At 33.9% G+C, this 21512-nt stretch overlaps 3 protein-coding genes across 5 annotated transcripts; 1 reads left to right on the top strand and 2 right to left on the bottom strand.

The window, feature by feature from the left end:
* Window positions 1-1151: 1151 nt before the first annotated feature.
* LOC126922995 (uncharacterized) lies at window positions 1152-4858 on the bottom strand. Of its 2 annotated transcripts, none has more exons than XM_050735966.1 (5): window positions 4046-4858; window positions 1917-3450; window positions 1656-1778; window positions 1428-1575; window positions 1152-1350 (listed from the first exon to the last, which is right to left on the bottom strand). In XM_050735966.1, the coding sequence occupies exons 2-5, from the start codon at window positions 2992-2994 to the stop codon at window positions 1260-1262; spliced, it is 1440 nt and encodes a 479-aa protein (XP_050591923.1). In that variant the 5' UTR covers window positions 2995-3450; window positions 4046-4858; the 3' UTR covers window positions 1152-1259. The 2 variants fall into 2 exon arrangements, with proteins under 2 accessions (XP_050591923.1, XP_050591922.1); XM_050735965.1 differs by having other exon boundaries at window positions 4051-4858.
* Window positions 4859-4985: 127 nt separating this feature from the next.
* Window positions 4986-9096, top strand: LOC126922996 (methanethiol oxidase). The gene is made up of 9 exons (XM_050735967.1): window positions 4986-5148; window positions 5342-5456; window positions 5600-5763; window positions 6687-6866; window positions 7195-7498; window positions 7650-7910; window positions 8000-8333; window positions 8501-8623; window positions 8704-9096. The coding sequence occupies exons 2-9, from the start codon at window positions 5441-5443 to the stop codon at window positions 8750-8752; spliced, it is 1431 nt and encodes a 476-aa protein (XP_050591924.1). The 5' UTR covers window positions 4986-5148; window positions 5342-5440; the 3' UTR covers window positions 8753-9096.
* Window positions 9097-9311: 215 nt separating this feature from the next.
* LOC126922986 (uncharacterized) lies at window positions 9312-21065 on the bottom strand. Of its 2 annotated transcripts, XM_050735953.1 has the most exons (5): window positions 20087-21065; window positions 18458-18761; window positions 15188-15383; window positions 14547-14761; window positions 9312-14329 (listed from the first exon to the last, which is right to left on the bottom strand). In XM_050735953.1, exons 3-5 carry the CDS (start codon window positions 15282-15284, stop codon window positions 11675-11677), a joined length of 2967 nt encoding a protein of 988 aa, XP_050591910.1. In that variant the 5' UTR covers window positions 15285-15383; window positions 18458-18761; window positions 20087-21065; the 3' UTR covers window positions 9312-11674. The 2 variants fall into 2 exon arrangements, with proteins under 2 accessions (XP_050591910.1, XP_050591909.1); XM_050735952.1 differs by lacking the exon at window positions 18458-18761.
* Window positions 21066-21512: the final 447 nt, after the last annotated feature.

Genomic DNA, 21512 nt, shown 5'->3' with positions numbered 1-21512 from the left:
ATTGAACGAACGACTCCTAGGGAAAGGAAAGAAAAGAGAATGAAGCTAAGAAAAAGAATGAAAGAAAGGAAAAAGGAATGAAAGAAAATAAAAAAGGGATTATCTAAAGTATAAAAAGAAATATGATGACAAGAGGGGGGAGAAAGGAGAAAATTCAAAAGAAGTGAAGAGAGAAAGAAAGGAGAAAGTAGACAAAATAAAGGCAGACAGACAGACCATACAACCATCTAGAGGTGAATAAGTGAAACTAATTCAATAGTAACTTTATGTTACAAACTTGAGTTCGATTTTCATCGATTTCAACAATACATTCGGTATAGGCCGCTTAAAGTTAGAAGTTCGTTACATTTGGCTCCTTAATCCTTATACAAGGTTAAAGACAAGCGGATCACAAACATTAAACATGGTCTGACTTTAAAGGAAAGCACTGCGTTACATACTCGTTACCATTCGTGCAGGCAGAATAATGTTCTACGAAAGATAGAGAAGGCACTATTATAAGATACTAGCAGAAAATACTATTATAGGGTAAGATTATAAAATATATTATTATAAGTTAAAGCCGTCTTCGACAATAGTGCCACGCAATTTGAAGCCGCGGTGGCTGTGATAAAAGTAAGCCATTCAGAATTCCCGTTTTAAATCGAGAATGTAAAAACATCGCGACTATCATATTTTCGAGCAAATAGATATTCGCAAAATAATAATTTTGTTTCCGCCCATCAAAGTACACTGTCCGACGATTTATCGCGTTCCGCGGGAAGTCGTCCTTCACCAGTTATGAATAGTAGTATCTGCAAGTGTGAACTACCTCGAATTATACAAGACTTTTTGTTGATTCGTACGATAAATTTCTATATCAATTATTAGATTCTCTTTTTCCGTTCCACAAAACCATTGTTGCATTTTCTCGTTTGATTTATCCTAAATCAACTCGACTCGGTAAAACTATTAGACCGGCGATTGTTGCTGTTTTTACCGTATTGGATTACACTTAAACTTAAGTCTTTGGCCTTTTTAAGAGACGCGTTCATTTTCTAGCCCTAACATTAATGAAAAAAGAAAGAAAATGAAAAGATAGAATCGAGCTTATTAGAGCTTACAAAGGTAAAAGAGAACATGAAAGGAAAATATATAGTTACAGACATATGTTACATTCATTTATTATTCATTTATTAATATTAGAGAGCATAATGAAATAAATAGTACAAGAGCTTCTCTTATGATAATATAAATTACCTAACATAATTATATTTATCTTATTGGTTCATATTCCTAAAATTCATCTGAAGTTCAAAACGTCGGTTTGTTCGTACACCCTTCAAAACGGCTCTGCTTTGTTCTTTGTTTCTACAATTAAAAAAAGTTTAAGAAATACTGGTATACTATTCTCTATTTTATAATTTTCATAATTTTAATAACTTTACCTTGTTACTCGTAAAGTATTATTTCTCATGATACAATCGGTAGCTTCCAATTTTCTTATTTTTAATTCAAATCGATTGTAAGTATTTTTATTTAATGTATTAGATAACTGATTTTCACCGCGTGAGTTAGTCTTTTCATTTCTTGTGGCTAGAAGATAATAATCGCATATTTAAAGATACATATTTGATATGTATTATAAAGCTTATTTATGGATATGGATATATTACTCAGTTCAGTGTATCTGTCTATTACTCGTTTCTTTGCATCAATAATAGACTCTGCTTTGGCGAATATTTTCTTATGGATTTTTGCGAAATTTGGAACTTTCTTTGTTGTAGCAGGCTTTGAATCTACAATAATACAGATATTTATATTGCTTTGTTTTAGGTTTTAGTTGGTTTATAATTTTGTGTAACAATAACGAAATATCTTAAATAAAGAATGTTCTTTATAACATAAAATATTTTCGACAGCAATTGACAGATTACCTGGAATTTGATTGCGGGATGGTGTTGTTACTACAATTTCGGGAATGGAATTTGGTTTTTTACGAAAATCTCTAGTAAACGACTTCATAATATTCTTTTTTGAACTGTTTTTAGATGAATTATTCTTAACATTATTATGTTTTTTCTGCTTATGGTGATCTGCTAAAGATGAATTATATTTATAATCCAACGAACAGTTTACAAAACGTACTTTGGCATCCGTTTTCCGTATCTTTTGATCAAAATTTTCATACTCAGTTCCTTGTTTTTTGTATAATTTCTTCCGTAAATTTGGAGTCTTAGGTTCAATAAGTTCATAAGTATCATCTTTTATCTTTACTTCCTCTTGTTGTTCTTCTGTTGTCGATGCAATACTTTTTTGAACGTTTAATGTACTGCATTGTTCGTTTAATTCGTAAGTTGTGTCCGCATTATAGATCTGTTTTGTATTACGTTTATTATTCGTTCTATTAAATATTCCTTTCTCCTTTGGTGTAGAAGACGTAAAGGGTTCTACAAATGCTGTACTTACATTATCAAATGTTCTAATCATTTTATTATGCGGAGATGTTTCGAGAAAACTCGTTTGCGACTTATATGGTATATTTATTTGTTTAAGTTTATTATGACTTATAGTCTGAGAATGATTAAATATGGTATCAAATATCTTCTGTGAAATATTTATATTACTATTGCTAAATTGATCATTTATACGTATGCTTATCCTAGGTAGTGATGAAGATGATGTAACTTTAATAATGTCAGAAAGTCTTCTCAGTAATACTATAGGTTTTTTTAATTTAAATGCATTTTTTCTTAACATTTTGCTCATAAGTATATTTTTATTGTTTTCTAGTTGTGAGCTCCTTTTGTTACTAGTACAATGCAAATCTGTAATAGTAGGAATCTTTGATTTTAGTAATATTGGATTTCTAGATTTTGAGCGTAATTTTGGAGATTTTAATCCCATCTTTGATCTTGAAACTCTTTTTAATATTGGACTTTTAGATTTTGAGCGTAATTTTGGAGATTTTAATCCCATCTTTGATTTTGAAACTCTTTTTAAGGTATACCTCATATCAAACGAGGATATACTATTATGATTTAATAAGCTGCAATTTTCATTTACAGTATTATCAGATGTATGTAACTTTGATTGTAATTTCTTACTGTAAAGTAATAATGATACTTTATTATTTTCTTTTGATTTTGTTCAAGTATTTTCTCTGACAGTCAACTTACTTGGTGGTTTCAATATTTATATTCTGATATTTTTAATACTGCTGTTCTTCTGATTCATTAAGTTTTGCAGAAGAATATATCGATAAAAATTTTAGGGCTCATAAAGAATTTACAAACCTCAAAAATGTTTCTAATAGAAATATATAATAATTCTATAACATATGAGTTATCCTTAGTATTACCTTATCACTGGCTTGATAATTCTATTCTTTTAAAACTTTTTTTCTATATGAATCGATATAAGAACAATCCATTAATTCATTAAACTCTTCTGCTACCTTTTTTTTGTTATCTGAAATAATATTTAAACAAGATATGTTACTATGCAACAACTTATCAAACTTCTTTTATTTATTTATAACAATTTTCAACTCTATAGATCAATGTTTATCATACAATATATGATTTGCATCATAATTGCTATGTTTTGTCTTGTTTTTCTACAAAATCTCCTTTATATCTAATTAACAGTAGCCCTTGTTATTGTTCTTATGTTGTATTAAACATAAATTGATAAGCAACTGTACATTGTGTTCTATAAATACATTAACCACTGGGCTAATGTTCAATTTACAGTGATAATATAATAATACAAAATAAGACAAATAAAATTAGGACAAAATCATTATATCCTGCACATGTAATATTTGTATAATACAAAATCATTTGATATTCAAGCATATGTTATCAACAGGTATTTTATTTTAAATGTAGTAAGAATGATAATAAGCAACTGATTATCTTCAATATTGTCAATTTTTAATACAAAAATATTAAAAATTAGAAATAAAATAAAGAAAAGAACCTTTAGCTGTGAGATTACAATTTAGTTAGATGCACATAGATCTATAGGATTTTCAAACTTAATTTTTTATAACATACAATACCTTACATTTTCAGTTAATTATTGCATATAAAATCACTGTTTTGATATCCTTCGAAAAAAGTAATCAATATTATTTAATCCAAACAAAAAGAATTCGTTATATTTTGAACGGTATGCTGTTTATACCTTGTGGCTCCTAGTAGCGTTAATTTTAAGAACTTTATATACCTTGTGGCTCCTCGTAGCGCTGATTTTAGGAACTTTATGTACCTTGTGGCTCCCCCTAACGTTAATTTTAGCGCGTTAAATATGAATCGTATAACAACGTAGGCGAGGCAATAAAGAAAAGAATTTTGATTTTAATAACAAAATTGGTTAATTATCATTGATAACTATTTATAATCATTCACCAATTTACATATTTGATATATGTATAAACATTGCTTTGCCATATGATGAACACCAGTTAAATCCATTTTTTAACGTTAGATATTAATAACCTCCTCATTTGGATATTAGATGAACAGTACTTTGTCATTTAAAACTGAGTACATGTGTATGTGTGAAACAACGAAGATTAGATTTAGAACTATCACTGCGCTTGAAAGGACCAGACTTTTTCCAATTAATTAACTTAAAACGCTCTTTGTAATTTTCAAGCTTGATCCGTTTATTACTAAGCTGAAGCCTGTTATCCAATTGATTATTCAATTAAAATGTTGAAGAGTCTAAATCGTAATTTATTCAAGTTTTATGTTTGTTAACTAATTATGAGCTTATTGTCCTCTCGTTTCGTATCACTCTTATATCTCTTTTTGAAAGATTATTATTTCTAATAATTTGGAATGGGTTTCATCAGACAGATTCTTCGGTTATCACGATTCATAGTATACTCGTTACTTTCTTGCGTCATATTATGTCTCAAATGGCGATTAAATAATTGAATCGTGTAGATTTATCTTCCATTAGTGATATTGAAACTCGTGGGACAATAAGACCTATAAAGTCATATACAGTATATCATCATATAACAGAGAGGGATTTTCTCTCTGATGATAATAAGTGGAGAATTCCAGTACCGCTATCTTTCACTCAACTCTAAATGTTCTTGAGGGATCAGTCCAGTACGGCCTTGCTTACGATCAAGTCGAAAACGTCTACATTGTACGTGCATAAATATTCGACCAACTGCGTATTAGTGACATATGAAAATTAATTCTTTTTCAATTTGCAAACAGTCACACGTTTCTTTTTTACCATTATTAGAATATAACTTTTTATCTTTTCAACCAACTTTTTCTCTGTTCTATCGTTCTAATTGTTTCTTTTTCTCTCATTTTCAATCTTGTCTTTCTAGTTTCGGCTCTTTGATCTGTTAATTGTCATTTAACGAAATTAATAATTTCCACGTCATTTGACATCGATCATCGGACGAAATCGAGCAAACGCCAGCAGAATGCCGAAGGACGAAGGTATAGTTGTTACATTATTCTGTTTCATAATAATTAGAGTTCGTGGCTCTAAAGATACAAGTATACGCACAGTGGCACAGTTTTGATTTAGATACACGTGAAATAGAGACTTCTGACATTAATTTAAAGAACGTTGCACACAGGTTGCAAGAGTTGCGACGGTCCTGGCTATAGGTCGCCTAGTGCAGCGATGCTCGAAGGGCCACGTGAGAAATTGATATACGTCGCCTGTGTTCATACGGATCAAAATAAATCCGATGTCCTGTGCACCGTTGACGTAGATCCAGATAGTCCCGATTATTGTAAGGTACGATGAGCGTTACATAGAATTTATTTATGCAATTACACTACTTATAATAGCTTAATACAGTAGTTCCGCGAATATACCACCGCTCATTACTATGCAAATATTTTAATCGACTTGTAATAACGCTATTTAAGTATTCTATTGATTAAGTATTGATTAAGTATTCGATGATTAAGTACACAATTCGATTGAAATATATAATTAATGATGAATTAATAATGAGAAGAAACAACTTACTAGCTTTTTATAGAATCATAAGTGTAAATTTCCATCAGAACTATAAATTTATGATCCATTAAGATACACAGCAATAAAGTATTTTACTATTTATTACATATACTACTATATACATTCGCTATTTAAATATCATTGTTTGAATGTGAGAATTAAAAAAGCTGAAAATCAAGAGTTGCAAGTAGTTATTTTACTATAATAAAAAAAAAAGAAATCTGAAAAATTATGGTTTGCAATTGCGAAGAAACGAATTGTATTAATTTTTCAAATATATTCACATCACGAGATCATAAAGCCAAAATGGTATCTTATCGAAAGTTATTTCTGTCGCAATAACATTTATAAAATATATCTGTAACCTTTTAAAATGAAATATTTGCATATGATATGATATGAGTGAGATATGTACGAATATGATACGAGGTACGCAATCTTTCGTATTTGAAAACTCCAATCTTTCCAATTTATTTTTAGAATTTTATTATTTTTTACTTCAGATTTTTAGCTGTATATTTCTAAATGCAAAAGTACTAAAAGGTCCTTTGTTGTATTAGAAGGATTAAGCGCTTTTTATTTGAAATTGGAATAGGTAAAATAGTCATAATACGAATGATACGAACGATGATATGATTTTACAGTTATTCTATGCGCGTTAAATCTTGTTCACCCAAAATATTCATATTTCATAGATCGTTCACAAATTGCGAATGCCCTACATTGGCGACGAATTGCATCATTCCGGATGGAATATCTGTAGCAGTTGCCACGATGTACCACGAAAACGGAACACCTTGGTACTTCCTTGTCTGGTGTCTGATCGCGCCTACTTTATCGATACAACCAATGAACGGACTCCAACAATCAAAAAGGTTTGACTATCTTGTATGTTTATATAAATATATGTACATATATTATTGTACGTATAAGTATATAATTAACCAAAAATTCCATTTACATACATTAGATTGCAAATCGTTGCAAATTTAGTTAGAAATTTTCTAAAGAAGATGACATTATGAATAAAACGAGAATCAAGAAAATAGCGCATAAAATCGCGTTAGAAGCTTCATTCCTGAGAAAATCAAGTTTAGAAACTTGGCGTTCTTTTAATACAGGGCTGAATTATTTTCAGTTATGATACTTTCGAAGTAAATGTGTGATATAATGATACGTATTGTTTGTATTCTTCTTGACTAGGTACTGAGTCCAACGGAGGTACACAAATACGGAGTATCGACATTGCACACAAGTCACTGTTCGCCAACCGGAGAAATTTTAATTTCTACGTTAGGCAAATCGAATGGAGACGCTACTGGTGATTTTCTCTGTATCGATTCTGAAACGCTCGAAGTGAAAGCCACATGGACCATGGGAGAAAAAAAAGCAGCGTTCGGTTACGATTTTTGGTATCAACCGTATCACGATACACTTGTTGCGAGTGAATGGAGCGTACCAAGAATTTTTAAAAAAGGCTTCTCTCCGGATAACAGCTCCAATCCTGGTTAGCTACTGTATCTTACACTTTTTTTTCATTTTCTTATGTCGAATAGTATTTTGAGTCATATTATGTATCTTCTACTTCCTCATTGTTATAATAATATAATCTAAAAGTAATTTTAATTGAAATCTCGTTCGATTTTTCCTTTTTATAGCGCTTTATGGCAGAAGCTTGAATTTCTATTCGTGGAACGAAAGAAAGTTAAAGCAAGTTTTGAATTTGGGCGATGATGGAATCGCGCCACTTGAAATACGATTTCTTCATGACCCAAAAGCTAACGAGGGACTCGTCGGATGTGCGATTTCTTCAAACGTATATAAGTTTTACAAAACGCCGAACGGCGAATGGGCTGCAAAGAAAGTTATTCAAGTTCCTCCGAAAAAAGTGGAAGGATGGATGTTTCCAGAGATGGAAGGTACGCTTAAGTCAACTAGCAGGAGACTCACCTTTAAAGTACAGAATTATTCGTAATGTATCATTCTAATTTATTGTTTTCATATATAGGAATGATAACGGACATTTTGATCAGTCTGGACGACAAGTATCTCTACCTATCGAATTGGTTTCATGGGGATGTTAGACAATATGATATTTCTGACATAGATAATCCGAAGTTAACCGGACAAATATTTCTTGGAGGCTCAATTTTAAGTGATTCGAAAGTTCGTGTAATTGGAGACGAGGAACTAAGTAGCCAACCGAATCCAGTTTATGTCAAAGGCCGGAGACTCGACGGATCACCGCAGATGCTTCAATTAAGTCTCGATGGGACACGTCTATATGTGACTACTTCAATTTTCAAACCATGGGATCAGCAATTTTATCCTGAACATGTCAAGTATGTGCATACTTTCCTTAAGTTCCTTCAATCGTTTCTAATTAATTGTATACAAAATATGATATAAAATATAACATGCAATATATACATAAAATTTTTCTATTGTAAGTTGAAATACTTTTATGAGTTACCGTATATCTTGCATACATACGTTTATACGATTCTAGAAATGGTTCGACCATGGTCAAGCTAGATGTTGATGTTCAAAATGGAGGCTTGAAACTCGATGAACAATTTTTGGTGGACTTTGGCACAGACAAAAATGACATTTTACTTGCACACGAGATGCGGTTTGAGTCTTATTATATTATTTGACATTTCCTATTTTTCAATGTAATTTCAAAATAATAATTATAATTTTCTTTTTCAGTTATCCAGGAGGTGACTGTACATCAGATATATGGCTGGCGGAAGATTAATCTACTCGTCGATCGACAATATATATTTTCATTTTAATAAACAATATTTTAGATGCTTAGCAGTGATATATATAATCTTCTAATATATTGAAATACTTTACAAACGTCAAATATGATAGCCTTTGCGCTGCCTTTTATCTCAATCATGTTTTGTAATCAAATGTTATGTAAATATTAACTCTTCTAAGAGTGAATATTTTTTTTAGCCTGTCAGAAAATTGTTTTTTTATTAATTATTAATATTAGAAATACATTTTATCGGGTAATTTATAGATTATAAAGAAAATTATATAATCCACTAAAATTTTATACTAAAAATAAATACTGCATTTATTTGAACGAAATTTCAGTTAATGTCTGATTTTTACTATATAAGCGAAAAATTATAGATAGTGCAGAAAGTCATGGTTTCCTAAATGGACTGTGATAAAAAAAACAAAGTACATCCATAAATTATGAAATATACTTACGTACGTTGATTTGCTTAAAAGAAAAATAAAGAAATAGCTATCTTGTGACGCAATCCAACAAATGATCGAATTGAATTTGTCTAATAATATTAAACTCTTTTTTATCCCATCAATGAGGATACTTTTTATTTGTAAAAAATATAATAATATAATGCTGACGCTGCTGGCAGTAGCGATATTTTCAACGATGGTAGTGGTGCTGACAACGACGAGAAACGGTATAATAACAGTAACGATTATACAACAATGATGTTTCATGTAATCGCACAATATGGTAATTATTATTTATCTTAAATATAATGATAAAGATGATAAATTAATGCAACAATAACGCGTATAATATGTATATATGTGTGTGTGTATGTGTATATAATGACGAAACTGTGGCAACATCAACAAATACGAGCCACGTTTTTTAAAATGATAAACATCATAATAACAGTACAAAAAGAACGTTACAAAAAACGATTGCAATTTATATTCCGATGAATTTGCTTCGAAATTGGCAATGGAATGGTACATTTTAATCTAAATAGGATAGGGGAGGAGGAGAATGGGTGAATTTCGATTGTCTCGAAGAATTCGGTGCTCTTTGTGTATCATCGTCGTCGTTCAAGTCGACTATGATCATATATGCATAAAACTGAACAATTGATTCACAACAGTTCAGTAGTGTAATCAACTTGATCGATTTATATTTAATTTAACCGAAAAGACAAACAGAACTCGATAAATATAATACGCGTCGTTTCCCGTTTGTCTTGTTACACGTTCCATGATGTTCATAAATAGCATTGGTAATTGTACAGAATAGAGTACAACTCATTAATTTCAATGATCTTGAGATATGTGTATCGTCGAAGACAATATTTTGAATAATATTTCACCACAACATTTGATCGCCCTATATTTAGCGATAAATTGTAATAGTGAAATTATTCAGAATGTTGACCTAACATATTTCAAAATCATTACAGTCCGTGAGATGTAGCATATTCTATATATATAATTACCACATCATTTCCGACAATGTACGTACATGTGAGCACGTACTCGCTTGCTACAGATGTAACGCGTACGCTACTTCACACTTCTGACACAGTGAAGCATCGTTAACCTTGTATCGGTATTCCGCTAATATTCTAAGTTGTTACGATATTAAATGTGATCTAATTAGAGAATTCGAACTATATACAAAAGAACATAAGTTCTCGTCGATTAATATAATACCAATTTTATCGATGTTTGGTTTAAGAGTTATTCACTCGAGGTGCGCTCATATGCTAAAAACTTTCTAACTTCGATATATACAATTTTTTATTTGGCATATCCTCGAGGAATAACGCGCGTGCGCATTATTTTTAACAGACTTATAACGCACACGTGCAAACATTCGCAGGCACTCTTATTAATATGTATAACGCGAGTACATTGTGCAAAAATTACAAGAATATAATCGTAAACTGAACACGAATTAAATCGTCGATGAAGCTGCTTTGTCGAACCTACTTACATATACATGGGTATATTACGTATGCGTAATATATGTGACCGCAAAAAAAGATCACGTTTCCAATACTTATTTCCTTCCTTTGGTACTTTATGATGATACTACATGTGGGGAAAAAACGCATTTTGGAATTGAAATTATTCTTTCATTCTCTTCCCTCCCTATCTTGCCTTTTCTCTATACACATGTGGATACGCGCACGCGCTACTAAACAGGTGCAGAGTAAATTATATAAATTGTAACGAACGAATATCTGTTAAAACGGTGCAATAATAACCATTCAAAACGCTCTTCATTAACTAACAAATTGTTTTCGATTTGAATGATTTAAAAGATATTCGCTTGCAACAATTATGCGTGCACTGTGGATGAATGGAAATGGAACATTAGCAGAAATTTGCTTAATCTACTGAATATTATACCGAATATACTGTATTTTATGTATTTTTGCATTTTATATTTTTTTGCATGAACTCTGCATACTTTCTACCGTCTAAATTTTCCATAAACCCATAAAAATTTAGAGTCTACCTACAGTCGTATTCAAATCCACTCTGTATATTTGCAGGAAGAGGCGCGCGCGCGCATACACGCACGTCATACATATAGGTATAGATGTGTGTATACCTAAAATGTTTACCTGTCTTATTTACCTATTTACTCAGTCATCCGTCTAATTTGCCATTATTCCTTGCTTCTTGTTCATTGGCATGAATAAAACGAGTGGAGCGATATAATTTCTGTTACAGATTTACGCTCGACGACACGAGTACGAACATTGTCCACTAATAGTGTGCTCGCATCGAGATATTGTACAGAAAACAATTAACCCAACATGGAAGAAGAAACAAAAAGAAGAAATTGCGAGTCTGCACTCGTACGTTTACGTTCGCGTTTGTAATTATATTTATGTAATTGTTCGTGTTCGTGTCCGTGACGGTGTCAATAAGGTACGTGAATGTCCCTAGAAGTAGCTCGTTGCCGACAAATTTTGCAAACGGTGACCAAGCAAATGAGACCGAGAAGAATGGCAAGAGCAGCGCCTAGACCAGCTCCAGCCCATCCAGCAGAGCCAACGACGCTAGCCAAGCCACCAACACCGTTTCCAGACCCGGCCATGCTGCCACGTTCCCCGACAACATCGGTGCCGCAAGTTTCGATGGATTCGTCGTTCGGTTCCTCGATTATTCCCGGCAAAACGGTACCGTTGTGCGTTGTTTTGAAGATCGACCGAGGTTCTGGCATAGGGCAATTAACAACACCGTTACAAACAAGTCGCGCGGGGATACAACCAGCGTCGCCCGGACATTGAAATCCACAATACTCCTCGAGCTTCTGCGTATTCAGAGCGCCCGAAGCATCGCGTGGCAAGTGATACAACTCCGTCCAAGCGATTTTAAACGCGGCTCTCGCTGGTGCCATCGAACCAGTGAATTGAACGATCACCGTCGGCCATTCGAATTCTTCTTGCTGTTGATCCGTTGGCAGTGAGGATTGCGACGGCGGCGGCGACGATACCGGTTGCTGTAAGTGCGTTTGAGTTTGAATAGAATCAACGTTGAAATGTCCAGATTCGTGATCCCCGGACGTACGAATATTTGGGACGATCTGCGCTGCCGATATGATCGGCATTTCTCGTACGTAACTGACATTTTCACCGCATATGCCGAAATGCGGTTCGGCAGATCCGGGCAAGAATATCTCGAGTTTTCCATCCTCGCAGGATCTCGAGGCAAATTTGATCTTGTCGAAATGTAACCAAACGTCTCTGTCTCGATTCACTCGTAGTTCCCAGATACATTTGATCTGTCGAGGCGGCGCAACGTATCCCAGTGCTTCGTAATGAGGGAATTCAATTTCGCCGTCAGTCGTAGCTGGCAAAATCGCTGGGCCACATAATGGACTATGAGCGAACTCGTACCTTGCCTCGAATAACGGTGAGGATTGTTTAAAATAGTTCGCTGCAGCGTGTGCACCATCTACTAGAAGCTTTAACTCAAGTTTTTCCCCTCGTGAGATCACGCGAAGCACCGGTTGCCCGTCGCTGTTTGGTCCATTGGTTATCGTCGATCGACAAATACAATGACCCCTGCCGATACTGCTATTTTGTAATTGACGCGATGCGTGCTGCTGATGTTGCTGTTGCTGATATTGTTGATGCTGCTGCTGTTGCGAATACTGGTCATTGTTAACGTCCGTGACAGGCGGTTCTCTAACAATCAATCGATCTACTCGACTATCCCAACAGTTACCGCATTGCGCATACGGATGTACCTTGAAAGAGACCGATTCCACGATAAGAATCACTCGTGCATACAATCGTTTGTCCGTGACGAAGGTATACGTGCAGGAAAGATCCGCCGGTGGATCACCTGGTCGCTTGTAAACCAGGGTATTTAATGGCGATCGAAATTTGCCAGATCGTTCTTTCCAGGAGGCGAACGTTTCGTCGCATTCGGTTCCAGGTACAGGCACGCCGAACCTCGTCGCATTGAAGAAATCATAATGCGCCCAATAATACAACGAGCTGCCAGAATAGCTTCCCGTTTTGCTCTCAAATTTAACAAACAGAGCGTTCGAGCTCGAAACGAAATCGTGCTTCTCCATTGGTTTGCTAAACGTGTCGCAGAAAGTTTTAATAATTTTCGCATCGTCCGGCCAATCGGCATCGTACAGTGTTAAACTTTCACCGCAGTCACCATCGTATGGTTGTATCGGTGACTCGATCCGGTTAACTCGAAAACTAGGGAAATAGAGTCTCGCGATCTCGCCGGCTCGACCTTTCAAAAGATAGGTACAGCTGGTATACGGTGGATACCAGTGCGCGACCGAGAGAAATATTCCTTCGTTACCGCTATGCAAAGATTCGCTATTTAACAACCAATCGCAGCTACCGTTTCGAACGCCAGCGGTCTCTACGTGACCCGGCCAATTGCCAACGTTAAAATGAAAACCGGTATTTAACAGAGGTCCCGCTGGTGACGAAACAAATTCCACATAGAGATCCTCGCTGGTACCGATTATGCTATACGGGAATTTTCCCATACCACAAAACGTACCGATCGCCGGGCTATTTTCATCTTTGCCATCGTAAACTCGTATGTAGTCGTACGGACAATGCTCCGAGCCAGAGCTTATCGGTCTCATAGGGCAAGTCATTATATTCTCGCATCTTTGCCCGTCGATATTGAACTCCTCGTTCTCAATGTAGAGCTTTATAAAAGGCAGCCGTGTATTCAGTCGGTACTTACAATGTAACGCGCGCGGATAAATGCCTGGGTAAGCAGGGCTCTGTACGTAACACGTTTGTAGCCTGCAATCCTTGAAAACTCGTTCACAATAGCTACCGGGCACAATTTCGCCTCTTCGATTTGGGTAGAGTTCAGGATGTTGGCCGTATCTCAAGTATACCTCGAACTGTTGTTCCGCGCGGGAGTCGAAGCTGAAGTACGTTTGATCCGTAAAGTTATCCGCGTGGAATATCACACGGACGAAACTTGTCTCGGAAATAAATGTTTGCGGTTGCTCCGACTCACCGCAATAAACCCCAGGATCTTTCCGATTGCTCACTTCTGTTTTCGTGTTTCCATCTACGATCTGCGAATTCCATCATTTACGTTAGTTAAATCGTATTTACCCTTGGCCTATAACATTTGATCGTAAAATTTCATTCGCAACTTTAACGCAACTTTGTTACTATGACACAAGAAAATTAATCCTAATAATTTATAACTTGTGATTGCACAATTTCACTAACGATATTAGTTAAATCGTACAAAAGAGCCGAAAGCGTAGTATAATAAAATAAACATACCTGTAAATAACCGCCAGAGCAGGTAGTGGCATTTTCTAATACGCCAACTTTAAACTTCTTGAAACGAACTCGCAGGATCCAATCTCGTGGAGTTCCACGAAACGATCGAAAACGATACCAGCAAGATAGTGGTTTTCCCCAATTTGCGGAAGTCACAGCCGGACTTGATACATCTTCGTATAAATCCACTGTCTTGTTGCAATGATCTCGATCCGCTAAGAGGTGAAACGGAAGTGGAACGACAAAGAAAGGAAAGAAAAAGGAAAGGAAAAGAAGAAGGCGAAGAAAAAGAATAAAGCAAAATAGTTAGACATATCCATTTTCATTCTTCTTTAAATCTTAATATTCAACGTCTTAAAATTTGGCCTTGTATTTATATAGAATAATCAAACTGATCATATGATATGAGACGCTATTAAATTTATATAATTGGAGTTCCTATAATTTTTCGTTCATATCATAAGAGTTTATGGATTCGATCATATAAATGGATTCGATCAACAGGAATTGAACGTTGAATTGGACATTAACTAAAATTTCGTCCATATAGATGAAATTTTACTTTATATACATCTTTGGAAATTTCCGATAAATGCATACACAAACGTCTGCAGTCTACAAGTAACAAAAGAACGTATTACCTCTGCGGATAGCAGCTGGACTGGGGGTAGCAAAAACGAACAGGAAAAGAGCGAAGAATCCCCAGCCCCAAGTGCCCGACACCACCGGTATAAGCATTCCAAGTTAGGCACGCCGTTCCACGATCTCCTTATACTGTCAATCTAATTTCAGGTTTTCGCTTCCTAGCATCGCTTGTCTTCTTTTATTTGACAATATCTACAAATTCAAATATATATACATGAGCACATCCTACAGCGTATTCCGTGGCGAGTATACCTTTTTATCTTCCTTCACAAGATCTAAGATTTGTTTGTAATCTATATTTTAATATCTCTATCCGACATTATAAACTAAGTAATTAAATTAATTATTTATGCATTATAAAAGAATCAATTGTTTTATAAAGAACACAGGTATAAAAAGTGTTAAAATTAATAGGATTAAGACACCATCGAAATTTTATTTGACAATATAAATTTTGTTCTACGTGAATTTTCGCAAATCGATTTATAACATGGTCTTCGCTTAATTCTACATCACAATGTATATCTAACAACGTAAGCTCAATGAATCAATCTATCCACTACTATAGTTGAGTCAAACCACGTATCGAGTCTACTTCTTAAAGTAGGAAACGATCTCTCTGTACTTGCAGCACTTACAGGTAGTGTAATTAGAATTCTCAGAAGAACATGTAAAGTAGGATACATACAACAGTCACAGAGTTCGAACGATTTAATTGCGCTATATGAAGAATCCAGTCTTTCGCAGTCCTATTTTACATTCCACAACTCCAACTCAGAGATAATGATCTTTTCTAGCGTATCGATAAGTTTCTTTAAAAAAGTGGACTATTTTTCAACAACTTTCCAAACTACTTCTTTAAACAAGGTATTATCTTTCAAAGTTGTTGAATTAGGAAATAGAATTGATAAATAATAGAAATCTATACTTTCTTCGGAAAATCGATATTTCGAATCTTCAGTTACACTTTCTCTTATTGAGATGTAAATAAATTGAGTATAATATGCAACAGAATCGTTGGAAGGATAGTTTTATCACAATTCTTCTACGATACCACAAGTTTTCTCGTAAATACTGGAAAACGTTTCCACGCACATGTCACGTTTTGTTTTTAAAAGTTTAAAAGTATCCCCAAGTATATTCTGTATTGATTTAAGATCAATGCGAAGCTATCGGAAAAAACATCTTCATTGGACCGTAGAACTTAACAAATCGAGAAGACAAACAATTGTGATTAAAAATTCACTATCACAAAGTGCTCCATTTCAATGTTCTAACTTCTGCAGTTTTCTGAATATCTTTTCGTGACAATATATAATCCAGCGATTCAACAATTTTTGAAAAAAATTGAATTCCGTCATGTTGTTCAATCCATCGAATTTCACAAAGTCCGGAAAGTTGATGTTCCATTACATTCTTAAGCGTATAAATGCGTTTAAATGAAGCGGCAAAACATGCTAATGTTTCCTTTATCGTACCTACTGCATTTCTAATTGAATTGACAACGATTTGGATATTGATAAATTAAGAATGTGACTGTAAATGTTTTTGTTTTTAATTAAATCATACGCTGTAGTTCCTACGTAATTTCCGATATCAAGAGCAACAGCATTATTACTCTTTTCATCTAGATTAAACGATGAACAATGTTTAAATCTTTTGGCCTAATTCGTCGCAAACATTAACATTTAAGTTTGTCTGCATATCGGACGTATTTGCTGTTGGTGATTGTGAAATCATCTTCGACATTGGGCAAAAGAAAAATTAAATAGTATTCTTTTCGTTTCTTGCTAATACTTACTATTACTATTAATAACTATTTTTATTAATATTATTTTAATAATATAATATTAACTATTTTTAATTTTCTTATCGAACTTGTTTTTAATCAAATTGTTTAGAAGACAAAATAATTCAATACTTATAGAATAATTTTTGTATACAATAATATTAAGTGAGAAAGGAGAGATCTCTTGAATTTTAGCAAAAAATATCGTTATTTCTTTAGTCCATAGATCAATGGTTTATATTCAATAACAAAAAGGAAAAAGTTATACTTTTTTTGCGTCTTAATTCATTCTCATAAAAGGAAATCTATATTTAAAATTAATTCTTTTCATTTTTCTGCTAATTAATCTTTTTAGCAAAATGACAGTATAAATTAAGGAGAAAGAGCCATCTCTCAATAAATTATTCCTAGCACTTTTTCTTGAAAACAATTCTCATATCATTTTTCATCAACCATATAATTGCGAAATTATACAAAGCCATTTATTTAGAAATATATGTACGTTTAAAACTATAAAAGAAAAATATAAAAGATTTTCGCGTGAAAATTTTCTGTTCGTTATTTGTCGCGTATTTCTATATGTATATACACATTTTTATAAATTCTATAAAATAAAAGATAAATGATTTCAAAAATAACAATTACATGTATAATAAAAATATAAATATAATTATGCTCTGTCGCTAGCTTTTTTAGAATACAAGTTTTACAATGCTCATTAATACGAATAGTAAATTATAAGTAGAGAAATATCTGAGTTGCCATTACGTTCTGGAACTGTAATTTATAAGGATAACAGATTAAGAAAGATGCATAAAATCAAAAATATACATACTATTCTTTCTTGTATCTATTTGCTACGCGGCTAAACGTACGGTATTTCAGACTGCTTCGGCCAACAACTGCGAATCTGATCGAGTGATCGACATACATTTGTTTCATCAGGGGACAAGGGACCGGTCCTGACGCGACCCCGATATGTACTTGTCATTTCCTCGTACGATTCGTAGTAATGTTTCTTCTATGAGATATTTAGAAACATTTTCAAGTGATATTCTGCAAACGTTCTAAAAACATCCATGCACTAACAAGCACGCCGCTAAGCATACAAATCGTAAACAATAATATATATATATACATTCACAACACGTTAAGTATATACCTAACACTTTTCAGAATGTGATACAATATTTTTATATTTTAATACTCTTAGGGAGAATAGGCGATCGCTCCTATCGTCCCCCTCTGAATCTACCACTAAATGTATTACGATATCTTTTAAGATATATATTGCAAGTGAAAACAACATAACGCGATTTAAATGAAACTGAAAAAAAGCTTATCGATAAAAATACAGTTAAGAAAAATGCGAAACGAATTCTTACTTGGTACGTTTGTTTCTTCATCTTAACACCTACATCGCGAATATAATCTGCAGGCTATGGTCAAAGATAATTCTTAACAAAAATTCATTTACTCGTTATATGGATTAAGCAAGCCCGGAAATTGCTCGTTCCGTCGTTTGCTCGTTCACTCCAAAACGGGGCTATAATTGATTCAATCCGTGTTAACTCTCCTCTTGTTGACAGTTCAGGACCGAGCAAATTACGTATATTCTCCGACTCCCCCTTTTCTGTACGCACGACTACGTAACTTTCACTCTTTCAGTTCCATTTTTCTCCTATTTGTTTCTTCCGTTTCGTCCAAGTCGCTGCGCTGATTTCAAAGCTTTCCCGAAATAACGAAACTGCTACACATCGATATAATACAGGCATAAATCACTGTCAAAAGAACAGAAAAAGAGCACGACAAAGTCATAAATAATAAGATAGTAGACAAGATTTAAATGTATAAATTATACGAAAAAACTCACGCAAATATGAGACAAGAATATGGTGATAATATAATGAAAATAACTTCCGTTTTATATGAATTACCACTCACTGTATATTTCAGTCTCGATATCGCATCGCCTGTTTAACGGCCGCAACATAACACGAACACGTGGCTCTTGAAGTCATACTACACTTTTTCTTACATGAATGAGCAAAAAAAGAAAGGAATTACTTACTTAGCTGAGGTATCTTCAAAACGAGGTCGACGTTATATTTGTCACAATAAAGACTACTTTTACTACCTGTAGAACGCGAGAATGTGACACATGTTTAGAATAATAAGACGTAATCGAAGATTTTCGTGTGTTCATAAATAAGTCGGTCTTTTATAACTTACTTTAAAAATATAACGAAATTTTGTTGTTTCATATACAATTTCAAAATACAGACTTAAATACAGCTAGATATAGAATTTTCGTTGATGAAGTTGCGAAAACGCCACCAACGAGTATCAACGCAATTTTGACAATATTTATCAGTTATACGGAAATAGTCGATACCGATATCATAAAATAATCATATATATTTTGTTCAAGATGAATCATTTTTCAAAAGTTCCTCTCACATAATCATACGGATAAACCGAATACGCGGTAAATACTGCGCGAGCGCAGACAAGGTTTTCACGAGGTAATGGATACCAGGACACTGCATTATCGAAAGATCATTAGCAGAAGCTGATCTTTTCCCTCTAGATATCTCTTTCTCTCTCTCTCTCTCTCTCTCTCTCTCTCCTTCTCTTTCTTATTCTTCAACCACCGATTATTATATTCTTTCGCATTTTCCTTTTATATTCCTGCTGTTGTTCTGTCATTATTAGCACATGTTCGATTAAACTCGTAGCTTGATCAATTATTACCATGTTACACACATATGAACGCGATCGTGAGTATATCAAAGGGAAACAACAGAAAAACAATTGTCCAAAATAAATTCACACGAATATGTATAATTGTTAAGATTATATAGGAACACAGAGGGAGAACGACAGGGTAGAACTTGCAGTTGGAATGAGGGTCAAATATATAGCGACAAGAAAGACATGAAAAGTAAAAATCAACGCAAGATATGAGAAAACAAGTGAAAGGTAAGAAGAAAAAAGAACAGAAGGAAGATTAAGTAGATGCAGAAACAGCAGGAACAGAAGTTTCCGAGAAAATCAAAATATGAACGAATATTAAACGAAAGGGTAAATCGAATCGCTACTGTACCAATTAAGATATCGAGGTTCCATCAATAGTTGACTCAAAAATTTGGAACGTTGACTGGATGAGAGGCTTGTTGGCTTCTTGGTTGACTAGCTGACTGGCTGACTAGCTGACTATATGTCTGGATAGATGGCTAGATGGCTGGATACCTAGCTGGCTGGCTGGCTGGCTGGCTGGCTCGCTCGCTGGCTGGCTGGCTGGCTGGCTGGCTTAACGTCCGATGAGAGATTCGGGTCGAACGTCGCGCAAACTCTCTACACCCTCTTTCTTCTTCGCTTTCCCTCGTGCCCTCTCTCACTTCCCTTTTCTTCCTTCTCGTTTCCTTTCTCTATTTCCCTTTCTCCTATAATCCCTTTTTCCATATATACTTGCTTTTTTACAAGTACCCTTTACTTCCCATCATATCTATCGCAAACATGTACCTTAACTCATTATATCGAGCCTGTCTTATTTCTCTTATTACGTTCACTTCTTCCACATTGTATAATAAAGGTGGAGATAAGAGTGTATGAAAATATTTATTTTAATCCTCGTGAAATGGACGTTGTTATTCATACCATGCTCCAAGTTTTCCTTCTTTCTTTTACTTATGGTTAGTAGAATTCATTTTTGACTCTCTGTTTTTCAAAATTTATCCGACAACAGCATTCGTAAATAATAAATGATTAAATGAATTTTAGAAAGTAAGAGAGTCGAAAGACCGAGTAAGAAGATGTTAGCAATTAAGGGCAATATCTGTGGATAATTGTTACAGGTTACAAAAAAAACCTAGAAAAGAAGAAAGAAAGAGAAATAAATATGCATATCCGAAGTCGAAATCGTAAAACAAAAAATACAGAATTTTTTATATAGAATAAACGTTTTCCATTATTAGTATAACTTTGATAATCCGAATTTAAGGGTAGGAAAGTTATTTTTGGACAGAAAACAGAAACATCTTATTTCCCTCAAGTTTGATGAAAAGATAAAAAGAGAAATAGAAAAATAATCGATTCAGAGGATCGATTCATTATAATTAATATTTCAAGTTATTCAAATAACCGATGCGTCGTTCTACCTCGCTTCTGCTCTTCTCGTGAAACGATACCGATATCTCGTTGATATATTACTTGCTCGATGAAAAACAGAATAACATTTATTTAGTTTGATTTTGCAATACAATAATTATCGACAGTGAAAAACTGAATACAACTCTTTCGTTTTGCTATGTCAATCCAAATGCGCAACCGAAATGCGTTCCTGTCAAGTTTGAAAATCGAAAAAAAAATTGAAAAAGTCCTGATAGAATTACTCCAGTTTGAGCTAATCGTTACATAATTTTGAATTTTACATTTGATCGTCCTTTTTAAATTATCATTTCATCTTATTGTTCATCTATCTCGTACCACGAGAGCAAGCAGACATTTCTTGATTTTGTTCAACACAGAGA

The sequence above is a fragment of the Bombus affinis genome, chromosome 13 (assembly GCF_024516045.1).
Source record: "Bombus affinis isolate iyBomAffi1 chromosome 13, iyBomAffi1.2, whole genome shotgun sequence".
Taxonomy (NCBI): domain Eukaryota; kingdom Metazoa; phylum Arthropoda; class Insecta; order Hymenoptera; family Apidae; genus Bombus; species Bombus affinis.
The sequence above is the reverse complement of the archived record's forward strand: the minus strand, read 5'-3'. Positions and strand labels throughout refer to the sequence as shown.